Source organism: Triplophysa dalaica, chromosome 14 (genome assembly GCF_015846415.1).
Source record: "Triplophysa dalaica isolate WHDGS20190420 chromosome 14, ASM1584641v1, whole genome shotgun sequence".
Taxonomy (NCBI): Eukaryota; Metazoa; Chordata; class Actinopteri; order Cypriniformes; family Nemacheilidae; genus Triplophysa; species Triplophysa dalaica.
Window position 1 is genome coordinate 8,694,890 of NC_079555.1, and position 25,903 is coordinate 8,720,792.

The 25,903-nt window shown below is 37.4% G+C and overlaps 1 protein-coding gene across 1 annotated transcript; it reads left to right on the top strand.

Annotated features, from left to right (window-relative positions):
- The first annotated feature begins 12 nt into the window (after positions 1 to 12).
- ranbp10 (RAN binding protein 10) lies at positions 13 to 25,089 on the top strand. The gene is made up of 15 exons (XM_056765897.1): positions 13 to 343; positions 7,225 to 7,336; positions 8,013 to 8,065; positions 13,962 to 14,129; positions 14,294 to 14,316; positions 14,421 to 14,605; positions 14,824 to 14,936; positions 15,673 to 15,781; positions 17,925 to 18,076; positions 18,365 to 18,557; positions 18,706 to 18,842; positions 19,408 to 19,553; positions 20,886 to 20,997; positions 21,161 to 21,304; positions 22,566 to 25,089. The coding sequence occupies exons 1-14, from the start codon at positions 145 to 147 to the stop codon at positions 21,289 to 21,291; spliced, it is 1,833 nt and encodes a 610-aa protein (XP_056621875.1). The 5' UTR covers positions 13 to 144; the 3' UTR covers positions 21,292 to 21,304; positions 22,566 to 25,089.
- The last annotated feature ends 814 nt before the right edge of the window (positions 25,090 to 25,903 follow it).

Here is a 25,903-nt window from a genome sequence, read left to right on the forward strand (position 1 = left end):
CCACACGTCACAGTAGAGCGGCTGGTTATCCGGGGATATCTCACCGCTGCTGTTTCTCCTCAGACTAACGTTAGCGCTCTCTCCTTTTTAGCGGATTGGCACAACAGGGTAGGATTACTAGGAGGAATAAAAGCATTACCAAAAATGGCAGAGCTTGGAGCGGGGAGCCTGCTAACCGGAGATCCTGCTTTTAATTATCAAGAGCATGAGCTAAACGAGCGTTTGAAGCGGCTGTACCCGGCCGTGAATGAGGAAGAGACCCCCTTACCCCGATCGTGGAGCCCCAAGGATAAGTACAGCTACATCGGGCTCTCACAGAACAATCTGCGGGTGCATTACAAAGGTATACAGATGTGACACACGCTACATTGCCGAGCTGTCAGCTCCTAGGCCTTGACAATCCCGGTGATAATGGGGGTTGTGGTTAGCAGCACTCCACGATCTAGTTTGAGCTGCTTTTTTTCCGTACCCTTCGCTTTGTTGTTGTGCGGAAAGACGAACGTCCAAACGGCTTGACATTTAGCAAACAATGTCAGAATTCGGCTAGCGAGAATAGCTTAGGGTAAGTTACACGCACGGCTAGTGAGTCCATCGCGTCAGTCCTGCTTTTGGACACCTAACGTTACCTCTGCCTATCGCAATCCCGAGAACACAAATTGTTTTCGCTTTGCCAAGCGAACTCGCGCGAATCGGTGAATTAGTCGAGGCTGGCGGTAGCTAGCCACAGCAGAGCCATAAAGTCCAGCTAACCAGCTAACGTTACACCTTTATATTTCATTGCAAATCGCTTAGTTGACACCGCATTGCATAAGCGTATTTGTTATCCGCTATAGAGCTCGGATAAGGAATTTAGTGGCACGCGTCACACTATAAAGGGTTGGAAATGAACTTTTAATGGGTATTTTTCTTACTCTACGCAGCAACTTGCGTCTCTTCATGATATTTGTGTATTTTACGAATAAAACGCATCGCTCGTCGCACCGAATTCATTATCACAGTAAATCTGAATTCCGAAGCATTCGCTGTGTAAACAATCATGGCGTGACGGCGACCCAGCCAGTTGCGTCAGGGGGACTCTGAAGTAACCCAGCGCAGATACACGTTGTTGAACAACTGTGTACATGCTTGGAGCATGCACAGTAAAGCAGTCTTTTTTAAGAACCATCTCTAAGCACAATCCACATGCGTTCTCTGCAGCTTTTATAACAGTCAGCTCTTGTGAGGCTGTAAAGGCTGTATTGTGTTGTCAGAACAACACAGACCCCGGTTATGTTTCGTTTGGGCTCGCTGGTGAATGGTCACTTTGAAGGCTTATGATTACATTATGTCGTGTGTCCTGTTGTGTAATGCAGTGGGATGGTGACCGTTTGAGGGTCACTGTAGCTTTTTATACTACATCATGTGTTATTCCATCTTGACAGCTGTCAACTAGACAGTATGATTATCTCAGTGCTTATGGGACTTTAACGTTAATAGTGGTAGTTTAGTGAAACTTCGCAATGAACAATAGCACATTATTTGGGAAATGGTGTACAATGCTTTGTGTTGGTGGAAAATTGTACCTCATTTGCAAAGATCTTCTTTCAGGGTATGTTTACCACTGGTTATTGTGGTTGATGCTAGCTACGTGTTTTGTATTGAGAACTGTTTATGTTGGGAGTAAACGTTGAAAGGCTGATGTCATGATATTGTTATTTTCTTTATACGTTTGTGTAAGGAAGTGAGTTTTGTATTATCTTAATGCCATCAATACTAAATGGCTGTGATTAGATCTGGATGAAGGTAATGTTACTGTAATGTTTTCTTCTTTCAACTTTAGTAGAATGAATGTGCACATTTTGTTACAACATATTCAGTTTGTTTCTTCTTAGATCATAATCATTCTCTTATGATGATCCATTTAGTTATTTTTTTACCTCTGCCAAATTCAGTGTAAAGTCATGTTGAGCGATATACAATGTTTATGTCATGTTATCCTACATGTTCCTAAATCATGTCTTGATTTAGGAAGTTCTAGAAAAATTAGTCGGTCTTTGCATGATGAAACAAGGGGAAAATACACCAGAGGCCCATCCTCTGTCTGAGTTTTAAACGTGGACCTCTTTTCCCCTCTATCACTTTGACGGGGCTGTTGGGTCCTCAAAGGGATACTACACCCAAAAATAAGAACTCTTATCATTTATGCACCTGCATGTCATACAAAACTTGTAAGTGACTTCCGTCACACAAGAAGATATTCTGAGAAATGACAATCAGTCAATGGGGTCCGATGTTATTTAGTTGCCAAGGTTCTTCAAAATATCTTCATTTTAGTTTTGCTTAAGAAACTAAGAATTTCAGGTTTTGAATGACGCAAGGTTGAGTATTTTCATTTATACAAGGAAATAATGCAATCAAATAAATAAATGCAAATAGAAATCAGGTAATATTCCAAGATTCTTGCTTTAAAGGTGGTTTGGAGGACTGCTGTCAGTTTCCTGTAGCTGGCCGTTGCTTATACAAGGTTATTGTAAGGTTTGCCTACAAAGGGGTTTGGGCTGTCTGAGGAACCCGTCATGCATGATCACTCGGTGCGATGACCTCACTAGATTCCCCTAGTAGTTCTATGAACGTGTGAATCCTTCAGCATAAGTACGACATTTCCAATCTTCTCTTTCACTTTGTTCTCGCGTATCGTAGATTTGATATTATGGGTCTTAGCTGTAGCTTTGTACTACTGAGATTGTTCCCCTAATATTTTTTGACAAAGACTCTTAAAGTCCCCATGTTCTCAAAAATGACAATGTTTTTGGTGTAAGTAATAATATGTTAGCCCTAATGTGCTTCAAAACATTAGCAAAATTCACATTTTGTGAAGATATTAGTCAAATTTAGAGGCTCTTGCACCAATATGGTTGAGCAATTTTTTTGACATCATTCTGTACTTCAGTTTATCATTGGATTCCGAGGTGTGAAGTACTATCGGCTATTTTAAAAGGTGAAGGGGCCACTCTATATGCCCCACCCAATTTCCTGTTTCAGTGAAAATGACTTTTACCCGATAGCTTTACAATTCTGTGGGCCCAATGTTGTGTGTGATTTGTTATGGAAAAGAAAGAGTGTGTGGATAATGGTCTTTTTTTTCTCATTTCAATTCTTATTTTTGTTAGTAAGTGAAATGTAATGACTACACGAGTTTGACCATTTTGGTAGTAACTCATGAATCGGTCTGGATAACTTTTCCAACTTCAAATGGACAAAAACAGAAATAATGCAATGAAAAATAATATAACTTAGATGTGTATGATGTGTTGAGAACAAATGTATACATGACATCTTTGATGTAATCTTATTTTACCAAAAAAGTTTTGTGGATAAATGAATAGTTTACCCAAATATTTTCTTTGCCATTCCTATATTTTTGCCAAACCTATATATTTTTTTCTTCTGCAAAATACATATGATATTTTGAAGAATGTTTGCAACCAAAGAATATTGTCCCCCAATAATATTGACAGTGAAACCATTTCTCAAAATCTTTTGTGTTTCAAAGAAGAAAGAATCATATACAGTTATTTAACCACATGACGATTAATTAATAACTGTAGAATCTTTTGGGTGAACTTTCCCTATACCCTTAATACTACATAAATACACACGTATACATGGCTGCACAATATGACATACATGCTACCAAAAATTGGTCTGCGCTAACAATAAATTAGACAGTGTAGCATGCGTGCAATACTGTTTGGCAGGTGCATTAGACAGAGCCGCTTGTTTGTGTGAAGTGCGTTTGTCGTTGTGCTTGTTCGTGTATGAGGTTAACAAATGGTGCAGGTGCACCACTATTTATTTTTGCTTTTATTTAGTTTTGCGACTAAGCTACTGTCAAACACACTGTTACTCAAGCGTCTTCACAACAACCCGCCAAATAAAAGTCCACTTAATTTAAACATGATGATAAAACAATTAACTTGTGGTAAATTTATAAACTGTTGCTAATACTTTAATATACTTTAATATTTACTATGTAAGCTTCAGATATACTATAGTTCACAGGAATTTACTGCAGTTTACTCTAGTACATACTATATTATACAGTATTTCTATGGACAAATGTATTTACAACTGAATAGTAATACACTGAAAATACAGAACTCAAAAAAATTTAAAAGGAAAAAAACGAATTTGGGAAAAACTAAAAATGATCTGGCCCTACAATAAATGTCTGTTTTCAGTTACCTGCTTCTATTTATTAAAATGATAACGGACGTATACTTGTGCTACAACTGTTTGGCCTTTAAAACTCTGTAGCACTTGTGCTATGCAAAAAAAGCCCTGCATATACGTCCAGACAGGATAATGTTGCATTATAATTTTTTGCATATGAACATCTTTTAAATATAGGTTTCATATATGCAGTCATGTTTTCTTGACCAGGTGAAACAAGAATTATACATTTATTCACATTTTTAAGAGATTCACTCTGGTGTCACAGGGATAAGAGACGCTTTTATGCCCTAAAGGGTTAACCAAATTATTGGCTAGCCCAACACAAAAACAAGTAAAACACTAATAAATAAAGCTGTGCTATTGCAGAACATACCATGAAATAATGTCGTACACAGGATTACAGCAGCTCTGTATCATGCAGCAGCCCTGTGATTATGCACTGCAGAGGAGGACTGTGTACAAAAGCCATTTGTGTTTTGTGCATTAAGCATGTTCGAGAGAGAGAGAGACAAGGGGCTAAAGAAGACTAGAATCACCCATGCTTTTATCACACTTCTGGGCTCCTAGAATGGCATGGTCATAGCGTGATGTATAAATAGATTTGAGTGTGTGAGCAGGGGGCGGGGAGGACCATGTACACATATGTGCATTTGTGTGTGTATGAGTGAAGAGAGAGTCATGGATTTGCACTTACAGGGTCATCTCGTCTGCCTTTACTTTGGTTGTGTGAGCTGGGGATATAAATAGATCTATAATGTTATTGATTAATTGGCAGGCAAGCATGTTGTGGCTTGGTAGCAGGACTTGGGATGCTATAAATAAATGTGATTTATGTTATTGCTGTTATCTGAGATGATGATGATGAATGCAAATGCTTGTTATTCTTTATGGCTATAGGAATTAGTTAAAACATTTTGGACACAAAACCAATCCAAGTAAAAGAGTCCCGTCACTGTTTGGTTACCAACATTCTTCAAAATATCTTCTATTTGTGTTCTTAGTAAGAAAGAAAGTCATACAGGTTTGAAATGACTAGAGTTTTCATTTTTGGGTTTACTATCACTTTAAAGGCAGAGTTTGCCGGAAAAGGGAAAATAACCCCAAATTTCCTCATATCATCCCAGAACTTCCTTTCTTCATCTTAACAGAATCAGAGATATATTAAATTAAGTTAAATTAAATATTATTTTGGCTTTGTTAAACCATTGAATGGGTCCAAGGTTTTGAAGCTCTTAAAAGCACAACAATCCATCATACAATAAATCTCTGAAACTCGGGTAGGTAAATAAATGTTTTTTGTGCAAATATTATATTTGTGAGGGAAATCTATTAATATTTTAAACTTATTTAGCAACCATTACATATGTCGAATCTGACTGATTCTTGCGTGTCTCATAAACCATTCATCATGACGAAAAACACACACAGCGAGTCACAAGACCACAAAAAGCAATTTAGTTTGACTCTTAGTGTAGTATGTGTAGGTGAATTATGCACACATTGCAGACATCAGTCATGTTTAATTGTCATGTGACCTATATGTTCTTTGACCTATGACCTATCGCCAGAAGTAAAAGCTAACGTAAGGCTATAAACACTAAACAGACCACACCATGGTCACTCGATATCAACGTCACTACCACCAAGACGCTGACAATATTTTTTTTACTTTATTTAAAGCATGTTCCCTGATAAAAAATGACGTCGTAAATGAACCACCATCCATGTTTTTTGAGATTTGTGTAGATTTTTAAGTGTAAGGAGGTTTAACGTCCCAGACAACGTCTGTAGTTGCTTATAGCAACCGTTGTTTTAACCAGAAGTGCTAAAATGCTAAATCACTTTTGGTTTTTGAATACAAAAATATGTCATCCCTGCAGAACTCTATTAAGAGCTGTGAGAGTTCCTCAGGTGCCGTTAAAGGCAGTTTCATCAGACGCACGCGCCTAGCCTGAATTTATCTTCTGGACTGATTATGGGTCTGGCTAATAAGACAATTTATTTATTAATTTGTATAAATTTGAATTAATATTCATATTTCAATGTATGAAAGTCCCCGTGAACCAGAACTTGCGATCATTTTTACTTCCCTACTTTGATGCAATTCCAAGTGAAACGGAATTTTGAATGCAAAAAATAGTGTTTAAAAGTTTGAGCCACATAACATTTATAATAATTGTTGTTTCCGCTGAAACCATCTATAAAACCTAATCTCAATGAGTACATTCATCACTAACACTCGAAAAGAACAGCCCTCTCCACATTTGTACACTATTTTTAATTTATTAACTTCAATTTGGCAGCTCCTCAGTTCTCATACTGAGAAATCTCAGCAGAAGCAGTAGACCATCCGGGTATTTCTCGCGTACTTGCACATTGAGATTTTGGACATACTATGGATACTAATTTGACTAATGCAAGGTATGGAAGTATACGTTTATAGACGGGTTGGTGTCTCCCATCAGGTGGAACCACTGCATGTGTTGCTGCTGATTACTTGTGATCGGATCATCTGAGCTAGATTTTAATAGCAGATGTGAACAGGATATTGCTGCAAGAGAATGTCCCGTGCTTATTACACGCCTCTCTGAAACACTTGTTTCTGATTGGTCAGTCACATTATCCAACGACCCCATCTATTTCTAATATCTCAGAATTAGGTGCTATTCATCTAGACTATATGAGGCTGCTTTACAGGTAATTACGCCAGTGAGAGTTGCTGTTGTAGTGTCTGTACCCAGTCTCAGAGCTTTTATGGAAGCATTCTCCCGAGCCTTCCCCCTACCGTATGACCATATGTCATTGGCTGAACATGGTTGCCATATCTAACATAAATTGGCAGTCAGACACATTGATAACCACTAAGATTTTGGAGTTATCGCTGACAATCCTTTATATGCACCCTTAAAACTTTCCTGAAAACTTGTTATTTATGCAGACAGTCATTCATACCAGAGGCTGTGTTTGGTCAGTGACTCATTTCTCTTACTGTTTCCGTTCTGTTCACAGGCCACGGAAAAAACCATAAGGATGCAGCGTCTGTCCGGGCCACCCATCCCATCCCTGCCGCTTGTGGCATCTACTACTTTGAGGTGAAGATCGTGAGCAAAGGAAGAGATGGGTGAGTGTCGACAGCTTCTAGTTGAACATATATTTTAAACCACAATAAATATATGTAGTTCTTCTACTTGACCTATAGGGAATAAAGAAGACTCCTGTAGATTAAGAGGCTGTTTACACTAGACCGTTTTCAGTTTTTGAAAAAAATGTATGTGTTTTGGCAGCTCATTTACGCGACAACTGCGTTTTTGAGGACTGAAAACGCTAAGTTTGGTCTCAAAGTACAAGTTTTTGGAAACATTACCGTTTCTGTATAAACTCTGAAGGCGGCGTTTTCCAATAACAATGTCTTCATACACATGCATATTACGCGCTCAGTCTGTATTCACCAAACAATAATGGCGGCCTCCATGCTGCATGTTTGTAATGCATGACATTCTTATTATCATTTCTCCAGCAAAAGGTACATTTACTGCACCACTACGATAAGGAGACAAACTATAAACATGCATACACGCCAACAAAGTTTATTAAAAGTACTTTTACCTTAAAACAGGGTATGTGTATGTATGTATGCATGCACATAGCTTTTCTTTATAGCACAACAGCACCATCAACTGGCCTGGCATGCATAATAAAGCGTTTTTATTTTGTTTTCCTAGATCCGTGTAAATGGTACTCTTAAAGAGTTCAAAAAGAGTAAAATTCACCTTTGTTTTTTATCTCTGTGTTTGCAGGTATATGGGAATAGGACTGTCTGCCCAGGGGGTGAACATGAACAGACTGCCCGGTGAGTTTGCAATAGAGCGTTATGTTTGTGCTCGTATGTACACTAGGTGATGAGTTGTCTTCATGGGTCTTTGCATAAAGATGCACTTGTCCGGTTCCCAAACAAGTTCTTTTAAACTGGTTACTTTAGTTGAACTGCTTAAACCAGTACACCAGTTAACTGTCCGAAAAAAAACAATTCGAAAAATAATCTGATTTCCCATTATTACGTACTAGATGCGAACTCAATACTGGCTATTTGTTTTGTCTCATTTAGTTTAGCTCATAGAGTTGATTCAAAAAGGTACATGGAAAAATTAAACCACAGAAAAATCTAGTTCATTTTCTCAGTGATGTTGTCTTGCTAATGAAAAGGAAAGCCTCTTCAGAAAGCACTAGCTATTCCATTTTGATTGAAGATGCAGACAGACATTTATTTTTCTTTATAGTTTGAGCAGATCAATCATGTACAAGAAGACAAATAAATTGTTTATACCTTAATAATGGTATAAACATTACATTTCATTTAGGCTTCGACTGTATTTCTGACTTTAATTGCATTTCTGCATTCTGTTTTGTTGAATTTTTTCATTTCTTATACAATTTACAATCTATCACAGTCAGACTGTAATTGTGGTCTGAAACATGCCTCAACATCTTCTTAAAAGAAGAAAGATGCTGTTCTGTGACCTTGGAAACCCTTGAGACATCTCAAGGTTTTTCTTTCTGTAAATCTCACAAAATAAACATGCAATGTTTTTTTCCTCACAAAATGAAAGAGAGAGAAAGAAGAAGATCTAGACCTCATTCTTTCTCAATGTGTTTTAACTTCCAGAATATTCTGAGATCACAAAGACTTGAATAATTTATAAATGAATGCTAAAATGAATCCGATTTTAGCAGTTACCAGGGAGTGCGAAGCATCTATGGGACCAGATCATTTAAAGGTCCATTCAGTTATTTTATTCTCATTAAAAGGATTTTCCTCAACAACAAAAAAATGAACAGGGCGCACAAGTTCTATTAAGTTAACATTAATAAATTAAGTAAATCTTTGAAGAATATGCAAATTAGATTCAGTAGTGTACTTTCTTTGACATCCAGAAATCTTATGGATTCTATTCCTACAAGTTGAAATGTATAGTCAGACAAGAGCCTTACTGAAGGTCTTGAGTGTGGAAAAGGTATAGAGATCGTTTTGGGCACAGTTTGGGTCATTTCGTCCTCCATAACTTTTCTGACCTATAAAACGCATCCTTATTGTCTTTCTTACTGCACATGAGACTTTTCAAATATTTTGGAGTAATCTAGTGAATTCGGCATGTCCACGCTGACTATACCTTGTGTTCATTGACCCCTGTACTCTGTGCTGAAACCTCTATGTCAGAGTGCTTAGGAAAATAATGGAAATGTGAACTGGCTCATGGTTTTCCTATTGTCTCCGGAACTTGGCTCTTTACTGTTGTAATAGATGGAATATATTTTTGCTCGCATTTAGAAGTTTCCTCTAGAACTAATTCTCATGTATCTTTTAAAGCCCGGTGCTTAAAGTGGTTGGGAAGATGTAGTGCTGTGTTACATAGTAAAACTGTTTCAGTTGAAAGCAAGAACTACTGATCTCTTTTCGCACATTTTGCTAGTAGAGACCTTTGTACTGTGGCCGTAAAGTACCAAACAAAACAACAAATCGCAAAAGAAATAACAAATTTAAAAGCAAAATAAAGTCAGAAAACACTACGACAAATCAGTCAACCGGAAAAGGTATGTCTTTTGTTGGAATGGGATAGCTACTGCTGATTGGACGAAACTCCTGTCAATCAAGATATCCAGGACATAGAAATCATAATTTACTCACCCTCCAGTTGTTCCAAAGTTTTAATGAATTTCTTATTTCTGACGAATAAAAAGTAAGATATTTGGAAGAATGCTTGTAACAGTTCTAGTCAGCACTACTGACTACTATAGTACAAAAAATACAATGTAGTCACAAGTGCTTTCGTAAATTCTTCAAAATATTTTATTTTGTGTTCAACAGAACAAAGTAAGGTTTCTATTGTTGGTTACAAGCATTCTTCCAAATATCTTTCTATGTGTTTATCAGAACAAAGAAATGTATACAGAATTGGAACAACTTGAAAGTGAGTAGACGATGACAGCATTTTCATTTTTGGGTGAACTATCCCTTCAAGGCATGGTAAATAAAGTTTTTTTTAAGGATGTTGTCAACCAAACAACATTGTATAGACACAAAACCACATTTCTCAAAATATGTTATTTTATGTTCCATAGAAGAAAGAGTCATACAGATGTTAAACAACATAAATTATGACATTTTTATTTTAAGGTTAACTGTTTAATGTGACCTTGATATAACTTTATGAAAAGTTTAATAGACCTATGACAAAAGATTACCCTAGTGTACTCCAAATATATTAAGAGACTCTAAATTCTTCTAAATCAATCAAATCAGTTTTACAGACAAATGTGTCATCTATCGAGAATGTGTGATAGTGCTTTTCAAATGAAGCTTGTGTTGTCACGAAGCATGTCCGCATTTGTGTATGCATGCGTGCAATTTAAGTGTAATGGTTTTACGCGCACTGTTGACCTCCATGTCTCTGATCCTATACTGGAGCCATGCCCATTTAATTAGCATGAAGGGAACACTGAGCCTAGCTTAAGCCATAATAACCCTGCCTGCACGGCTCTACAGATTAAGTTTATACCAAACCGCTTCCCACACAACAAACCCCCGCCGCCCACACTTTCTCTTTCGTCACTGTTTGCATCTGTTCAGTTTGTCATTCAGAGAATTCAATTGTTTACTCTCTTTCAAAACCACATGATGACTGAAAAATTATTACAAATACCATTTGTTACCGTGTGCTAATCATATTTGTACTGGGCTGGACAGTGCGACATACAGTATATGTCGCACATGCTATGAAAAAAATCAGTCTGTGCCATGAATAAATTTAAAAGTGCAGTACGCGTGCGATAAAGTTTGCCATGTGCATTAGACAGAGCCGCTTGTTTGTGTGAAGTGCATTTGTCATTGTATGGAGGACAAAAAATGACTTGAGTATAAATAAATAAATGAAAAAATAAATACATGAATAAACGCAGAAATAAATAATTTAATAAATAAATACATGCAAAAAATAAATAGATAAATACATTCAGAAATGTATAAATAATAAATCAATAAATAAATGAATACATAAATGCGTAAAAATCTGTCAAAAATATTAACTTTGTACCAGTTTTGTACTACTAAATTAATTTCTGTATTTCTACATTTATTTAAGAATTTCTACATTTATTTTTGTATTTCTGCATTTATTTATTTATTTCTACATTTGTTTTTTTTCTGTTTCCGTATGTTAATAAGGTAGGCGGTTCATCTCAATGCAGGATATGTTGTTTGTACATAACGTCACGTTCCTGCATTTGAGTAGCGCGAATTGCAGATGGCGGCCATGAATTGTTTTCTTCTCTACATTGGAATTACACAAACTCAAAATGCTTCTTTTGCATTTAAAACGGAAGATAAATAAATATACGTATACTTAAACATCAAGAGGACAGCTGTGTATAACAAAAAAAATCCCATTGGATTGCAGGTCTAGGTTCAGCAACGTTGTGTGACCAAATGAGGTCAGCTGACTACCTGAATATACTGAATGACCAGGTTATTCCATTAATGTGTTTTTTCTTCCCTGATGGCACGGGCATATACCAAGATGACAATGCCAGGATTCATCAGGTTCAAATTGTGAAAGAGGGGTTGAGTGAGCATGAGACATAATTTTTTACCCCATTGAAAATCTTTGAGATGTGCTGGAGAAGACTTTGCGCAGCAGTCAGACTCTCCCATCATCAATACAAGATCTTGAATGCAAATCTGGACGGGAAAACCCCAGATTTTGTGTCTATGAAGCTGAGTCAGATTTGAGGGACGGTCAGTGATGTAGACCGGCTGGATCCTGCTTTTGCTGGTTTGTGGCATTGTGTGGCTTACTGGTGGTTTTAAAATTTACATGTCTCGGCCAGCTGTTCCCAAAGTGAACTACAGGACAGATTTACAATTTTTTGTGTTACCCTTAAAAAACTAAAAATATAATAATTGTGTATGATACGCTCCTTTATAATTTTGTAAATGCTGCAGTTTGTAACTTTTTTTTTGCAGTAAAATATCCCAAAACTGCTATGCCAGTGTTATATAATTTGTTCAGTTGAGTACTTGCAATATCTAAAATGATTCCAACTATTTTTAATTGTGAGGAAATTGTAATTTTAACCAGTGACACAGGCCGTGTCCGGCAGTCGCCTGTCAATGGTGTCATATCCGCGTTACCAAAGACACTAGATGGAAAGCCTGCAACCTTCAGTGGAATAAAGGAAAGGAGACTAGAGGCTGTTATATGATTGGCTGAGGTACCTTACGTGATTCGTGTAAGCCGTTATGCTTTCTCCAGACATAGCATCTTCCCAATAACACAGTCTATGGCGTTACCCTCAGTTTCCGCTTTTACTGCTGTAGAAACCATGAAAACTTAGTCTCGTGGACAAATGTGAAAGCATTAGTGCTAAAAGATGCCGGACATGAACTGCACGCGCTAAATCAAACTTAGTCATACGTCTCGGTTTTGTTGACAATCTGTGTGTACATGCATGATGTATAAAACATGAAGGGATTAAGGTGTTGCTTGCACGTGCTGTAGTTCCATCCCACTCTCCGGACTAGTCCCACCTTTAGCCGCTCGTGTTTTTCCGGAAATAATCTTACAGCTGTATCTCTCTTTTATAAATTTGATCAAACGAAAATATTCTTTGACGATTGGCAGAAACTGCCTGTGAAACGCAGCATGGGTGTCATGTATATATTTACTAGACATGCAGTAATCGTTTTTAGATCTAAATAGTAATCAATAAATTTTATGAATTACGTCTAACGCATCTAAATCATTATAATGAAATAAAATAATGTCATCAAACACAATATATAAAACTTTATTACTTTACATCATCCATAAACAAGATTTCTCATTCCCGTCTGATTGATTATTAGTGGTGGCGTTGAAGACGACAGTTCCCATTACTTCTCTCTCCTTCACAGCATCATCAAGCTACGCCGTTAATGTTGTTTTGAACATATCTGTTTTGAAAATGTGCACTCTTTTTTTTTTATACACACTGCACCTTTAATTCGATCAGTGAATTCACTTGATTTTCTACCACATATTCTTTTTTTGGACGATTGTAAGAATGGTGCTCATAATTTATGTAAAAAGCTTTGTGTTTTATGAGACTGTAGTCCAGATGGCGTATTACCAAACTATCAAATGATTGGGTCTGACTCATCCTGGGAGTAAATCAGTACAGAGGCAGAAACAAGATTGCTTTCCAAATGTCATATACACCCGCTGAAGTCCACAGATTTCTGTGAAATCTCTGTGTCATTCCCTACATTGTACACATCCATATTATATTTGTTTGTGCTGTCATCTATGATGTATAGTTAAAGGGATAGTTCACCCAAAAATACAAGCTTTTTCATCATTTGCTCAGCTTTATGTCATCCCGAACCTGTATGACTTTCGCTCTTCCGCAGAACAAAAAAGAAGATATTTTGAAGAATGTTGGTAACCAAACAACATTGACCCTCATTGACTTCCATTGTATTGACACAAAACCAGAGACATTTCTCAGAATTTTTTTTTTGTATTGAACTGAAGAAAGACTCATATGAGGGTGAATAAATGACCACATTTTTGGGTGAACTTTAACCTTGTTTAAATTCTTTCTTCAGGTTTCCCTTCGTTATCAATGCAGAATAGATTCTGCAGATTCTGTCTGGGAATTCTTTAAAGGAACATTTTCTTACTTAATTACTCTGTGTCTCCCTTTCATGTCAGGTTGGGACAAGCACTCCTATGGTTATCATGGTGACGACGGACACTCCTTTTGCTCCTCAGGGACTGGCCAACCGTATGGGCCAACCTTCACAACGGGTGATGTTATTGGCTGCTGCGTAAACCTTATCAATAACACATGCTTTTACACCAAGAATGGACACAGTTTAGGTAATGGTTATATTACTTTCATATTAGCTTGAGCACTGAATGATCGACTAAGTTTCTTGACTTGTTCTACATTGTAAACCTACTAGTTCTAGCTAATGGAGTTACTAGTACTACATCTCTGAATCATCATTACTAAGCAGCTCTGAATTTTTGTGTTCTTATAGGTGTGGCGTTCACAGATCTCCCGGTAAGTATATTATCTTTACTCTTAAAGAGACAGTGAGGTGCAGAATTCATAGAACACGGATCTAATTTATCTCTCTCTTTGTCCTTTTGTTGGTCTCATTACAGCCTAACCTGTACCCTACAGTAGGGCTACAGACACCAGGAGAGATAGTAGATGCTAATTTCGGCCAACAGCCTTTTGTGTTTGACATTGAAGACTACATGAGTGAATGGAGAGCTAAGATCCACAGCATGATCGCTCGGTTCCCTATCGGAGAAAGACTGGGAGACTGGCAGACAGTCCTACAGAAGTGAGCAGACAGAATTAAATATCGCTTTTACTTTATAATGTTCTTTGGTAAATTCCTGGAAAATAGTCAGGATATTAAATTCTGAAGGTACAATATTGAACAACACATGGACTTCTTGTGTGTGTATGCAATGAGGTTTGCATGCAATATGGGTGGTGCTATTTTTTTTTCTAGTTTCTGCTTTCCATGATAATCTTTGTTTTTGTTGCTGTTTACAGCATGGTGTCCAGCTACCTGGTGCATCATGGGTATTGTGCCACAGCGATGGCCTTTGCCAGAACCACAGAGACCATGATTCAAGAGGACCAAACCTCAATAAAAAACAGACAGAGTAAGACGTCTAGTTTCTTTTGTCTATGTCCCTGGTATTAAACAAAAACATGTTTCTTGAGCTTTGAAGAATTTATATTTAAATAATTGGTTCCTAGGTTCGTTATTTTGTGTTCCTTGAACGGTTATCAACATTGAATATTTAATGTTCACTTTGTCATTACCATAAATATTTTGGACTGGCTACAATGTGTTTGCTAAAGCTTGTTAAAAGCACAATTCATTAGAAGCCCTCAGAGGCATTCAATCTTGTTATATGTATCTTTTTTTCTCACAAAGAAAGGCAAAGCCTATTTGACTGGAAACAGGGTCATAATGTCAGGAATCTCATTTTCTTTGATCTATTAAGAAAAACAGAGTTCAGTGTACTACAAAAACATAATAAAACTTAACTAAAAATGTCCTCCTCAGATCAAAATGATTCATTGAATCAAAACTGCATGGAATTGCCTCGAACGATTGTTAACGCGTATTTCATGAGCATATCACTGTCCATTTTCAAGCAAACTTACCTTTCTTAACGGTTTGAACATCCCGTTTCAGTATGGATTTACATTTTACATTGAGAATTGACATTTTTGTGCAGTATGCGTTGAATGACGCACTTTAAAATAGTATTCAAGTGTACATGAGGTAAATTATACATACAAAGTAAAACATGCCCTCTTCTTAAGAAGTTAAATATTGTTTTGTAGTCTAGGCATTTCATTGGCACATCTCTTCTTTATTTTTCGCAGGAATACAGAAGCTCGTATTGGCAGGACGTGTTGGAGAAGCTATTGAGGCTACACAACAATTGTACCCTGGACTGCTAGAACAAAACCCAAATTTACTCTTCATGTTAAAGTGAGTTTTTTTACAAACATACATTGTATTGAGAGGTCTCAGTACATCACTGTGTGTGCATGTGTGCATGGAGTTTTTTCTACAGTGTGTGTGAAACACAAAAGGAAATGCTTAAAATTTCAGCAAGGTGCAGGTGTGTTCTGTCCCTTGGGCTCACTAAACCACAATGCAACAAAACATTCAGATCTGAGATAGTTTTGAGATTATCTATAGTACCCTTTAGCATTGCTAGATAATATTCTGAGGGAAATAAATACAATTTCATAAAACACATACATTCTATATAGAATACATTATACACCGTATTATTTCAAATCTTCCAAAAGATGTACATTGATGTTAAAGATGTTGCTCGTCTTCCAAAGGATGTTCATTAGCTATCTGTATAAATGATGAGTTTGGTTCCAAAATGAGATCTTACTTGTGCATTCCAATTACTAATCAAACTGCAGTTGGTTTGTTTTGATTTAATCCATAGTAACTAAAAAAACAGCTAACTTACACAATAAATCACAACAAAAACATGATAACATAAATAAAATTGAATTTATCTCATTTTGGAAGAAAACTCTTCAAATAATTGTGTGTAGGTTTTTATTCAGACTTTAGTATTTCATTGCTCTCTTAAAGTGCATATTGCAAGTTTGAGACCCCAGAGAGTAATTGTATTGAAAAATAGCATAGGAATTATATGTTCTTCATTAAAACATACTCATAAATACGCTAATGAGGCTTCTGGGGACGTTTTTTGAGAGAATTTTATTTTCCACATCTGAAAACCGCCAAAACCGGAAGTGACGTAACGATCAGGAATATGGTCGATGTAGACAATAGGAAAACAACGCATCACGTTGACAATGAGAGTTCGGAGAATGTTTATTCACGTTTGTATGATGGACCTCTGCCATACAATTATGAGCCTGCAGTGCGGACAAGAGAGCAGGGACAAAACGGGTAAAACATGTGATCACGATTTCCTGACGGGAAGGAGCAAGCTCTACAAATGCAATCATTTAACATGACGATGAAATTTTTTACTAGTTAACTAGTTAAAACAGACTCACTCACGACCGCTCCTACTGAGTACCAAGACACTCTGCAGTGATCAAAGGCAAAGTGCCGCACTCTTCTCCCTCTCGTGACGTCAAATGACACGATTTTCCCCCTTAAATTTTGAAAAAAATAAATAAATCCGGCATTAACTTTTCATATGGTATTTTTTATACAAGGTTATATATTCATTTAAAAAAAATCTACTTGCAATATGCACTTTAAGTGTGTGTCATTTAATATGACATGTACATGAGCAATCGGCATAAATAATACATAATGAATTCCAGCCCATGATATCTAAGCAACAGCAGTCTGAGGTGTTAAATGTTTATCTTATCACAATATTTGACAAAATAATCACAGTGTGACTCGGCCAAATTGTGCTGCTTTGGTTTCGTCTATCGCTGTGGAAAGAAGTCAGCTAACTCCTCTCTCTCTGTGATGGAGAACAGTTGAATGACAAGCGCACTGTTTAATGGCAATGGCAATGGCAATGGCAATTTATTTATATAGCACTATTTACTACAACCAGAGTTGACCAATGTGCTTTACAATACAATAACTAAAAACAACAGTAACACACAAGAGTAAAACAAGAATACATTTTGACATACACCAAAATAATCATAAACACGCTGTGCTTCAACCAGGATAAAACGCCTTATCGAACAGATAGGTTTTTAGTTTAGACTTAAAAATAGCCACAGATGATGCCATTCTAATAGGCACGGGCAAATCATTCCAGAGTCGTGGCGCAGCTGTAGCAAAAGCGCGATCACCCCTGCACTTCCGCCTCGTCTTGGGAATAAACAAAAGTCTCTGGTTAGAGGACCGAAGAGATCTGTTTACATTATGCTCAATCAATAAGTCAGAGATATATGGAGGAGCCATACCATTTAGTGACTTGTAGACAATAAGTAAAATTTTTATGGATCGCTGAGCCTGCAATGTCAGTCAGGAGGCATAATGGATAACAGAAACCTGGTTGGCAGGCAATTTAATTGATTGGCAGGTCTGAACTTGAGTGTTTATTGGTGAATGTTGGTGTCGGGTATCAGGTCTGAACAGTGATGTTGTTGTCCTCCCTCAGGTGTCGGCAGTTCGTGGAGATGGTGAACGGTACAGACAGTGAGGTACGGTGCTTTAGTGTTCGCTCTCCTAAATCCCAGGACAGCTACCCCGGCTCCCCCAACCTGAGCCCGCGGCACGGAGCTAGTACCAACACTCACTTGCACAACACAGGTAACGCACACTTTAGACACTGTGTAATATTCAAAACCAAATTTAAAACTAATGCAAGTTGTGTAGAACTTTGTGAAACACAGATCCCAAAGAACATCCTCTAAAACTCCGTGGGCTCAGATTTCCTGCTTCAAGAACACACTTGTAATAAGAAGTGAAACAGATGGTTTATTGAATCATTCGAACAGCAGTGGGCTGGATAATGTCGTTTCATAATTTAGCTGATAGACTTTCCACTCATAGCGTCTCTTTATAGTTCTTATGGTTGTCTCTCTCCTCGTGACTCAGGAGCAGACAGTCCCACATGCAGTAACGGGGTCACCCCTCCTAACAAAAATAAGAGTCACAACAAATACACAGGTGTAAGCTCCGCCTCCTCTTCTCCATCCTCCTCCCCGTCCTCCGTCAATTACTCAGAGTCAAACTCCACTGACTCCACCAAGTCGCAGCCCCACAGCGCCACCAGCAACCAGGAGACCAGGTCTGTGTATGTGATGTTGTTTATGTGATAATTATGTTTGTAATAAAACAAATGCAATCATTGAATAGGCTAAACAAAAAGTGTCTATAGAATTCACTTTGTTTCGTATGATGGAGGGCCAACTTTGCTTTTGGCTGTGAATTGACAGTGACAGTGAGATGGAGATTGAGGCAGAACACTACAGCAACGGCGTGGCAGACAGCTCGACTCGAATTATGAATGGAACATATAAACATCAGGAGATCCTGCAGGCGGATGACAGCAGCGTTGGCAATGGAGTAGCAGGTACAGAACTCGCTCGAATGTGATGAGATGTTTGAGAATTCTTCAGAAACTCAAACTGACTTATTTCGTGTTCTTTCTTCATTTTGGTGACTGGTTCCTTCTCTGCCGCTCTTTCATTTCCCCGTGAGAGCTTCTAAATTCAGCTCTTCTAAAATTAAGCCCATTAAATGATTTTTTTTGCTCTTCAAGGTTACAAAAATAGAGGATGATCTTGTCGTTTTTAATAGTAGCCTGACATCCACCGTGGAGTTAACTTGTTATGTTTTATGATTGTTTGGATGTTTGCATGTGTCTTTGTTTTGAAGCCATTCAACTTTGCTCATTTTTATCCATGCTGTTAGATCGAGGAGCTGGCATGACTTTAAATCACAGAATAAACAAACACAAACTCACGCACTCTTGGCAGTATTTATATCCCCAATGACTGTTTCACTGGCTCATTAAACATAACTGCTAATGTATAAAATAGAGCTAGGTGAGTTTAGCCAGCAAAATAAAAGGAAACATTTTTATCACAACATCTATGCGGGCAATTTGACAATGCGAGCATATTTGTGTGTGCTAGATGACGGCTGCAGCTCCAGACAGCTGTGTGGCGGAAACCAGGCAGCCACAGAGAGGATGATCCAGTTTGGCAGAGAACTTCAGGCCCTCAGCGAACAGCTCTGTCGCCAGTACGGCAAGAACGCCACTCACAAAAAGATGCTGCAGGTAGGAGAAGATGAGGGAAAGAAGTGGACCGAGTTCCCATTTGTATGGAAAACCTGAAATTAAATAGACAGTTCACCCAAAAATAAAAATTCTGTCATCATTTACTCACCCTAGAGTTGTTCCAATTCTGTATACATTTATTTGTTCTGATGAACACAAAGAAAGATATTTGGATGTATGCCTGTAACCAAACAGTTCTTGGCCACCATAGACTACCATAGTTATGAAAAATGACAATGGTAGTCAAAAGTGCCACAGAACTGCTTTCCTACATTCTTCAAAATATCTTCTTTTTTTACAATGGTAGTCAATGGTGGCCAAGAACTGGTGGCAAGGATTCTTCCAAATATCTTTCTTTTCTTTTTGGGTTTGTAAATGAAGACAGATTTTTCATTTTTGGCTGAACTGTCCCTTTAAGCTTAAATAACAATGACTATGTTTACATTCACCCTCATAATGGGATTATAATAGGATTTTGGCAATACTGTGATTCCACTTAACGTCATGTAAACGCAATCATTCATTTTGAATTTAAATAATGTGATAAAGCTCATAATCGCAGTAAGCATAATCTAAGTAACATATGTGGCGTACGCCGGCTTTAATAGCAATATGAAGGCACCTTAGAATTGTGAAGAAACAGCGCGAACGCCATGTGCGTACATCCCTGTTGCGGAGACCATTTCCATCACGTTTCTATATTCATCACGGCACCGGATAACCATAAAATAGGCCTACGTCCACATAGCGGTGTTTTGTGTTTGACGCGATTCACGCAAATATATATTAAAACTATAGCAAGTAACACACACCTACTTTACCCAAGAGAATCGGTTGTGCTCTGTATAATAGCATATAATCTAAGACTAAGACTAATAAAACTTCCATGTAAATGGGAGCAATGTCATTTAAACATGTTATTGCGATTAAGTCCTTACTCGGAATATTGGAAATAATCGCATTATTGATGCGTATGTAAATGTAGTCAATGTTAAGGAAACTATTCAGATCAAGTAGTTGACATTTATTTAGCAGAACAACATAATATAGAGAGCCATGTGATAAAGATTGTGACCACTTTCTTTATTAAATATTGCTGAAGTAGTCTGGCTGGACCTAATATTGTGTCTATCAAATGAGCAAACAAACACATCTTTCAACTTTTTGGAGAGTTTGTATTACTCCGACTCCTGTGCTGTGGTACTTTCTCCTGTTTGTCGCTGATGATAATAGACACATTGGAAATGTAAAGGTCATTAGCTCTGCGGGTAGCAGTACACTTGAAGCCTCTGTGCACGCTGGCATCTGTACATGTGTCTCTGTGTGTCTTAGGATGCATTCAGTCTGTTGGCGTATTCAGACCCCTGGAACTGCCCAGTGGGCCAGCAGTTGGACCCCATGCAGAGAGAGGCAATCTGCTCCGCTCTCAACAGTGCTATTCTGGGTAATGTTTTTTAAACACGTACCAAAATCCTGCAAACTTGTTTATCTTGGCATCAAATCTTTATGTGACCATATTAACAGAAGCTGGTAAATGGGGCTAACTAGGATGAAATCAATATTTTGATAATTCCTGTATGTTTAATAGTTGTCTTCTCTTCATTCAGAATCTCAGAATTTGCCCAAGCAGCCTCCTCTCATGCTGGCTCTGGGTCAGGCCACTGAGTGTGTGCAGCTGATGGCCAGGGTCCGCTCTGGGTCCTGCTCCTTCGCCAGAGTTGACAACTTTTTGCACTAGCCCTGGTCCCCAGGTGAGAGCACACTGCTATCTGCTGCTGATCTGACATTGTGTGATCTGTTTTACATTATTTATAGGCTGTCTAGGTCTTAGAAACGTTTAGGATAAAATGCATATACACTAGCGGTCAAACGTTTTAGAACACTTAATTGAAATGTTTCTTATTCGTCTCTTTTTTTGATCTGAACGTCCTTAAATGTCTAAAATTGGTTTTGTATAGGAGAAAGACAATTTTGTTTCAATACTGAATTTACATTTTATTTAATACACAAATGAGAAGATTGGAGTTTGGGTCCCTCGCCACAGGGAAGCGTCGGCTTGCTCACCGGGAGACTGCATTTATTATAGATAGTATTTATTAGAATGATCTTGCTTGTTCTATAGACACCATGCACTGTGCTGTGTTTTACCTTTTCTATGTTTTTCTGTTTTCCCTGGTTTCTCCTGTAAAGCTGCTTTGGAACAATGCACACTGTGAAAAGCGCTATATAAATAAAATTGAATTGAATTATTCGCTGAATATTGAAGGAGCACATAGAATAGATGCATCTCGGGTTGAAACCTCAAGAAGCTGTTTGATATAATGACGAGAAAACATTTCAGCAAATTCTAGGCAAAAGGTGACTACACTAATGATACTAAAATACGAAGGTGATGTATGTAATTTTTGGAGGATCTATTGACAGAAATGCAATATAAAATATAAACATGTTTTCAGAGGTGTATACTATAGACGTTATGTTTTTATTACCTTAGAATGAGCTATTTCTATCGAAATACACAATGTGCCCTTGCATGTTATTCGCCATATTGTTTCTATAGTAACCTTAAATGGACAAAATGCTCAGCAGAGCACGTTTTGTTAAAACATAATATCCTTCGGCAGAGACGTGAAAACGTGACATCATCTTATTGCTGTGTCAGTCACAATAATGCTTTGAAAGAATGGGGTGGAGTGAGCCGTTGGTTGCAATTCGCAACCTCACCACCAGATGCCGCTATTGTTTTTTTGTTTTTGTTTTACAACATACACAGTTCTTTTTGCTTCATTTCATAATTTCTATGAGTTTAGTATTATCGTATTTTTAAATCCGGAAATAAATAAGAAAATAAGTTGGATAGTTTGTCTAACATCAGCACCAATTCTAAAATTATAACTTATTTTATATCTGTCCACTAAAACCCATGCAAAATACAAATGTACCAGAGTACTATTGTAATAATTTAAGAAATCATACATCTTGAATGCTGACTTAACTTAATATTTTCCTCAGGCCATGTTCGGGACAGCTAAGAAGAGGACTTTCCAAGTGGTTGCTATGAGGAGAGCACGCGTTTGAATTGGTGTGTCGCTTGCCGTTTGCCAGAAGCAGCCGAGCAGAACGAATAGAAACATGAGAAGAGAGGCTTCTTTTTAATTTAGTATTATCAAATACAAATTGTGTGACACTATTTAAAGCGAATTAATTATTCTGTTTATCTAGTCATTTTTATTTTAGTTTATATTTTGTCAGTTTGTTGTGCTCATCATGAAACAAATCAACTTCCCAATTATTTTGTCAAGGGTGAATTCAGTGCATAGTATTTCATACCATATCGAGAACACTCATAATGGTAAGTTCCTACTGAATAAGAGCTACATCCTCGGGTTTCTCAGTCAGAGCTCAGGTATTTAAAAGAATGTTTTGTCTTCAAGAGTGCGATATTCGCAGAAACAGATGTTGCTTTACCAGACCATACTGTGGTTTTTAAAGCAGGTCCTTTTCTACGTACAAGCAAATTTAGTTTTGGGTCGACTCAACCGTATCCGCCCCTTTATGAAACTGATACTGCGCATAAGGGAGTTCCTGTGTTTATGTTGAAGGGTTGAGATGATGCATGGCTCCTGGCATCTCGCCTTTTAAGCTTCCTTACTATCTGAGACACCAGCACGAGATTCATTAGACACAATCACACAGTGACTACGCAAACTTGGGTCCAATGTAGGTGAATTATATTTCGAACTTTTCCCAAAATGATCTATTTTACTGATGTTTTATCATCTTTATCGCAGTAAGTATCATGCAAATAGTTTACTTTTTAAGTTATAGGTATATATGAAATTAACGTGATTTTCTGGTTTTTGTGGATGTACCAAATAAAAACAAACGTACATTAAGGTCAGTGGTTTGGTTACCGACATGAGGCTTGCGAGCTATCTTCTTATACTGCTTCTGTAAGTTTTATACCCGTGTGAATAGTTTCACTGTGTTGATAGCCCTGTTAGATTTCTGACCACAGGCTGACACCGTTTCAACATTTGTTATTGGTTGTTTCATTGGCTGTTACATGTTCTAGTTTCATTTCCATTGGATGCACTGTACTTCAAAGAAAGCATGTGGCGCATTACTGTATCCGTCTACCTCTCCTCTTCAGTAATGGAGGGGCAGAAAACTTGCAACATGCAAGAGATTTTGAATGACCTTTGGTTCCTCAGAAAACGCTAACAAAACGTGTATTTATTTAGTAATTAGAACATCTCCTTAAATCACAGTTGTCTTTGACCTACAACTTCACCGCAACCTCATATCAGTGCTGTTTTCTTTCTTGGCCCTTCTAAGTGTGATATTAACAATAGCTCAGGCACTTAATGCTAATTTTTATGTCTTTTTAGCAGCCTGTGTTTTCTTTTGGTTGTGGCGTCACTCCCCTCAACTCTTTTTTTCAAACAAATGGTCCATGAAGGAAGACTGTCCTGACAATCCCACACGTCGACCCAGCATTTCAGTCAGCCAGCGCGCCGTCGTGGTGTTGAATGTAGCTTAGCCGATTTTAGTCTAGTTTTATTTTTCACGTTTTGCTGCTGGCCGTTATGAGATTGTTTGTTACATTCCCTTACCTACACCTGCTTTCGTGAGTTCAGTTATACCTCATTTATTCTTTGGACTGTGCTGTCAAGCTTGTTGTATCATGTCAGGTCTTCAAATAGAAAGTCTGTGCAGTGCAGTAACTATATTGGTTGACCTGATGGTCTGGTAGGTCACAGAGGTCACGAGGTCCCACTTACATGCTCCTCAGTATCTAAAATAAACGCTTTCGTCTTTGGACCTACATTATAAAAATAATGCAAGGTTACAAACACAGACGGAACATTACGCCCCACCATTTATGTCTATTGACACAGCCTGATCCCCAGTATTGTTAGTCGCTGTATTGAAACATTTCACTTAAGTTGATCCAGCTGATCATTAAGTGGTGGTTTCTTGTTGCATGGGGACATCACGTGTACTTTTTCCTGTCGGAGTTTGATACAATATGGCAGAACAGCTCGTACACCTACTGACCTGTAAGTTTTAGATCTTGGGGCGGCTTTTTAATGCCAAATGTTTTGGAACTCGTCTTAGTCTAACTAAAATGTGTGTAATGTCATTTTAAAAATGATCCACCTTTAGAACTTAATACCGGCTTTAAATAGGGACCTGCGTACATATGCGGAAGGGACGAAAGTAGCTAAAATCCTTCTCATCGAGACGCAGTGATATTCCTGTCTCCAGTGACGTGGGGCGGGAGAGATGTAATGGATTACAGCAAGCTGTGCACAGTTTAATTTTATTATGATTTTAAGTTGATTTGAGTTTTATTTTAGCATTTGTGAAATGAGTTACCCTCTACTTAGCATGAACCTTTAAAACAACATAAAAAAGAAAAACAATAAAAATAAGAAAAAAGAGACATACCTATGTACTGGAAACATAATACAGAAATATTGTACTCATTTAATTTTGACAGAATTATTTTTATTAAAATACACATCCATGAGCAAAACGGTGTCTTGTCTTTTGTATCATTTTGGAGTTTTTTCTTTGCCTATCACTAAGTAAATAACACTTAATACAATTCATGGAAAATGCATCTGTGTCCTGCTGCATGTTTTAAAGTATGATACATGCACAGTATATACATTTAGCCGTGTGTGTGTTTATTAAAAAAAATCATTGTCATGTATCATGAAGGTCAAAACTCTATGAAACATAGCCACATTTTTATTATTAATTCAATGTAAAGTAATATTTACAGGAAAATGTTAAAATTAACAAAACAATGAAATGTAAATTATGCATAATTTTAAATAGAATAAGTGCACCGGATTGGTGGGATGAAGCATGTAGGTTATTAGTCTTTGAGGTTGTTTTCTTCAAGCACTGGACTGGATAACCCTGATTTTCTATTGAGCTTTTCTTTACCATGAACTGGTTTGAGAAGTTTGGATACTGAAATGCAGTGCTTAACAAATTTATTAGACCACCAATGTAAGGTTTGTGCCACATCTGACCTTACAGTATTGGTGATTACCAAAATATTTTTTTGTTTCATAATTTACCGTGTCACAAGAAAGGCTGGAAAATAGAAAGCCCTTTATTATTTTTCATTTAGATGCTCACACAACAACAATGCTAGCGAGAATGCAAATTGTTATCAAGTTCAAAAGAGGCCATGCTAAATATTTGTTATTTAATTTTTTAGACTAGTTTATTATTGAACTAAAAATGACCACTTCTTTTTGTTTTAGACATGTTTTAAGCAGGTTCCTAAAACATTTGTTTACTCTTTATTGTGACGGGTGATCTAATAC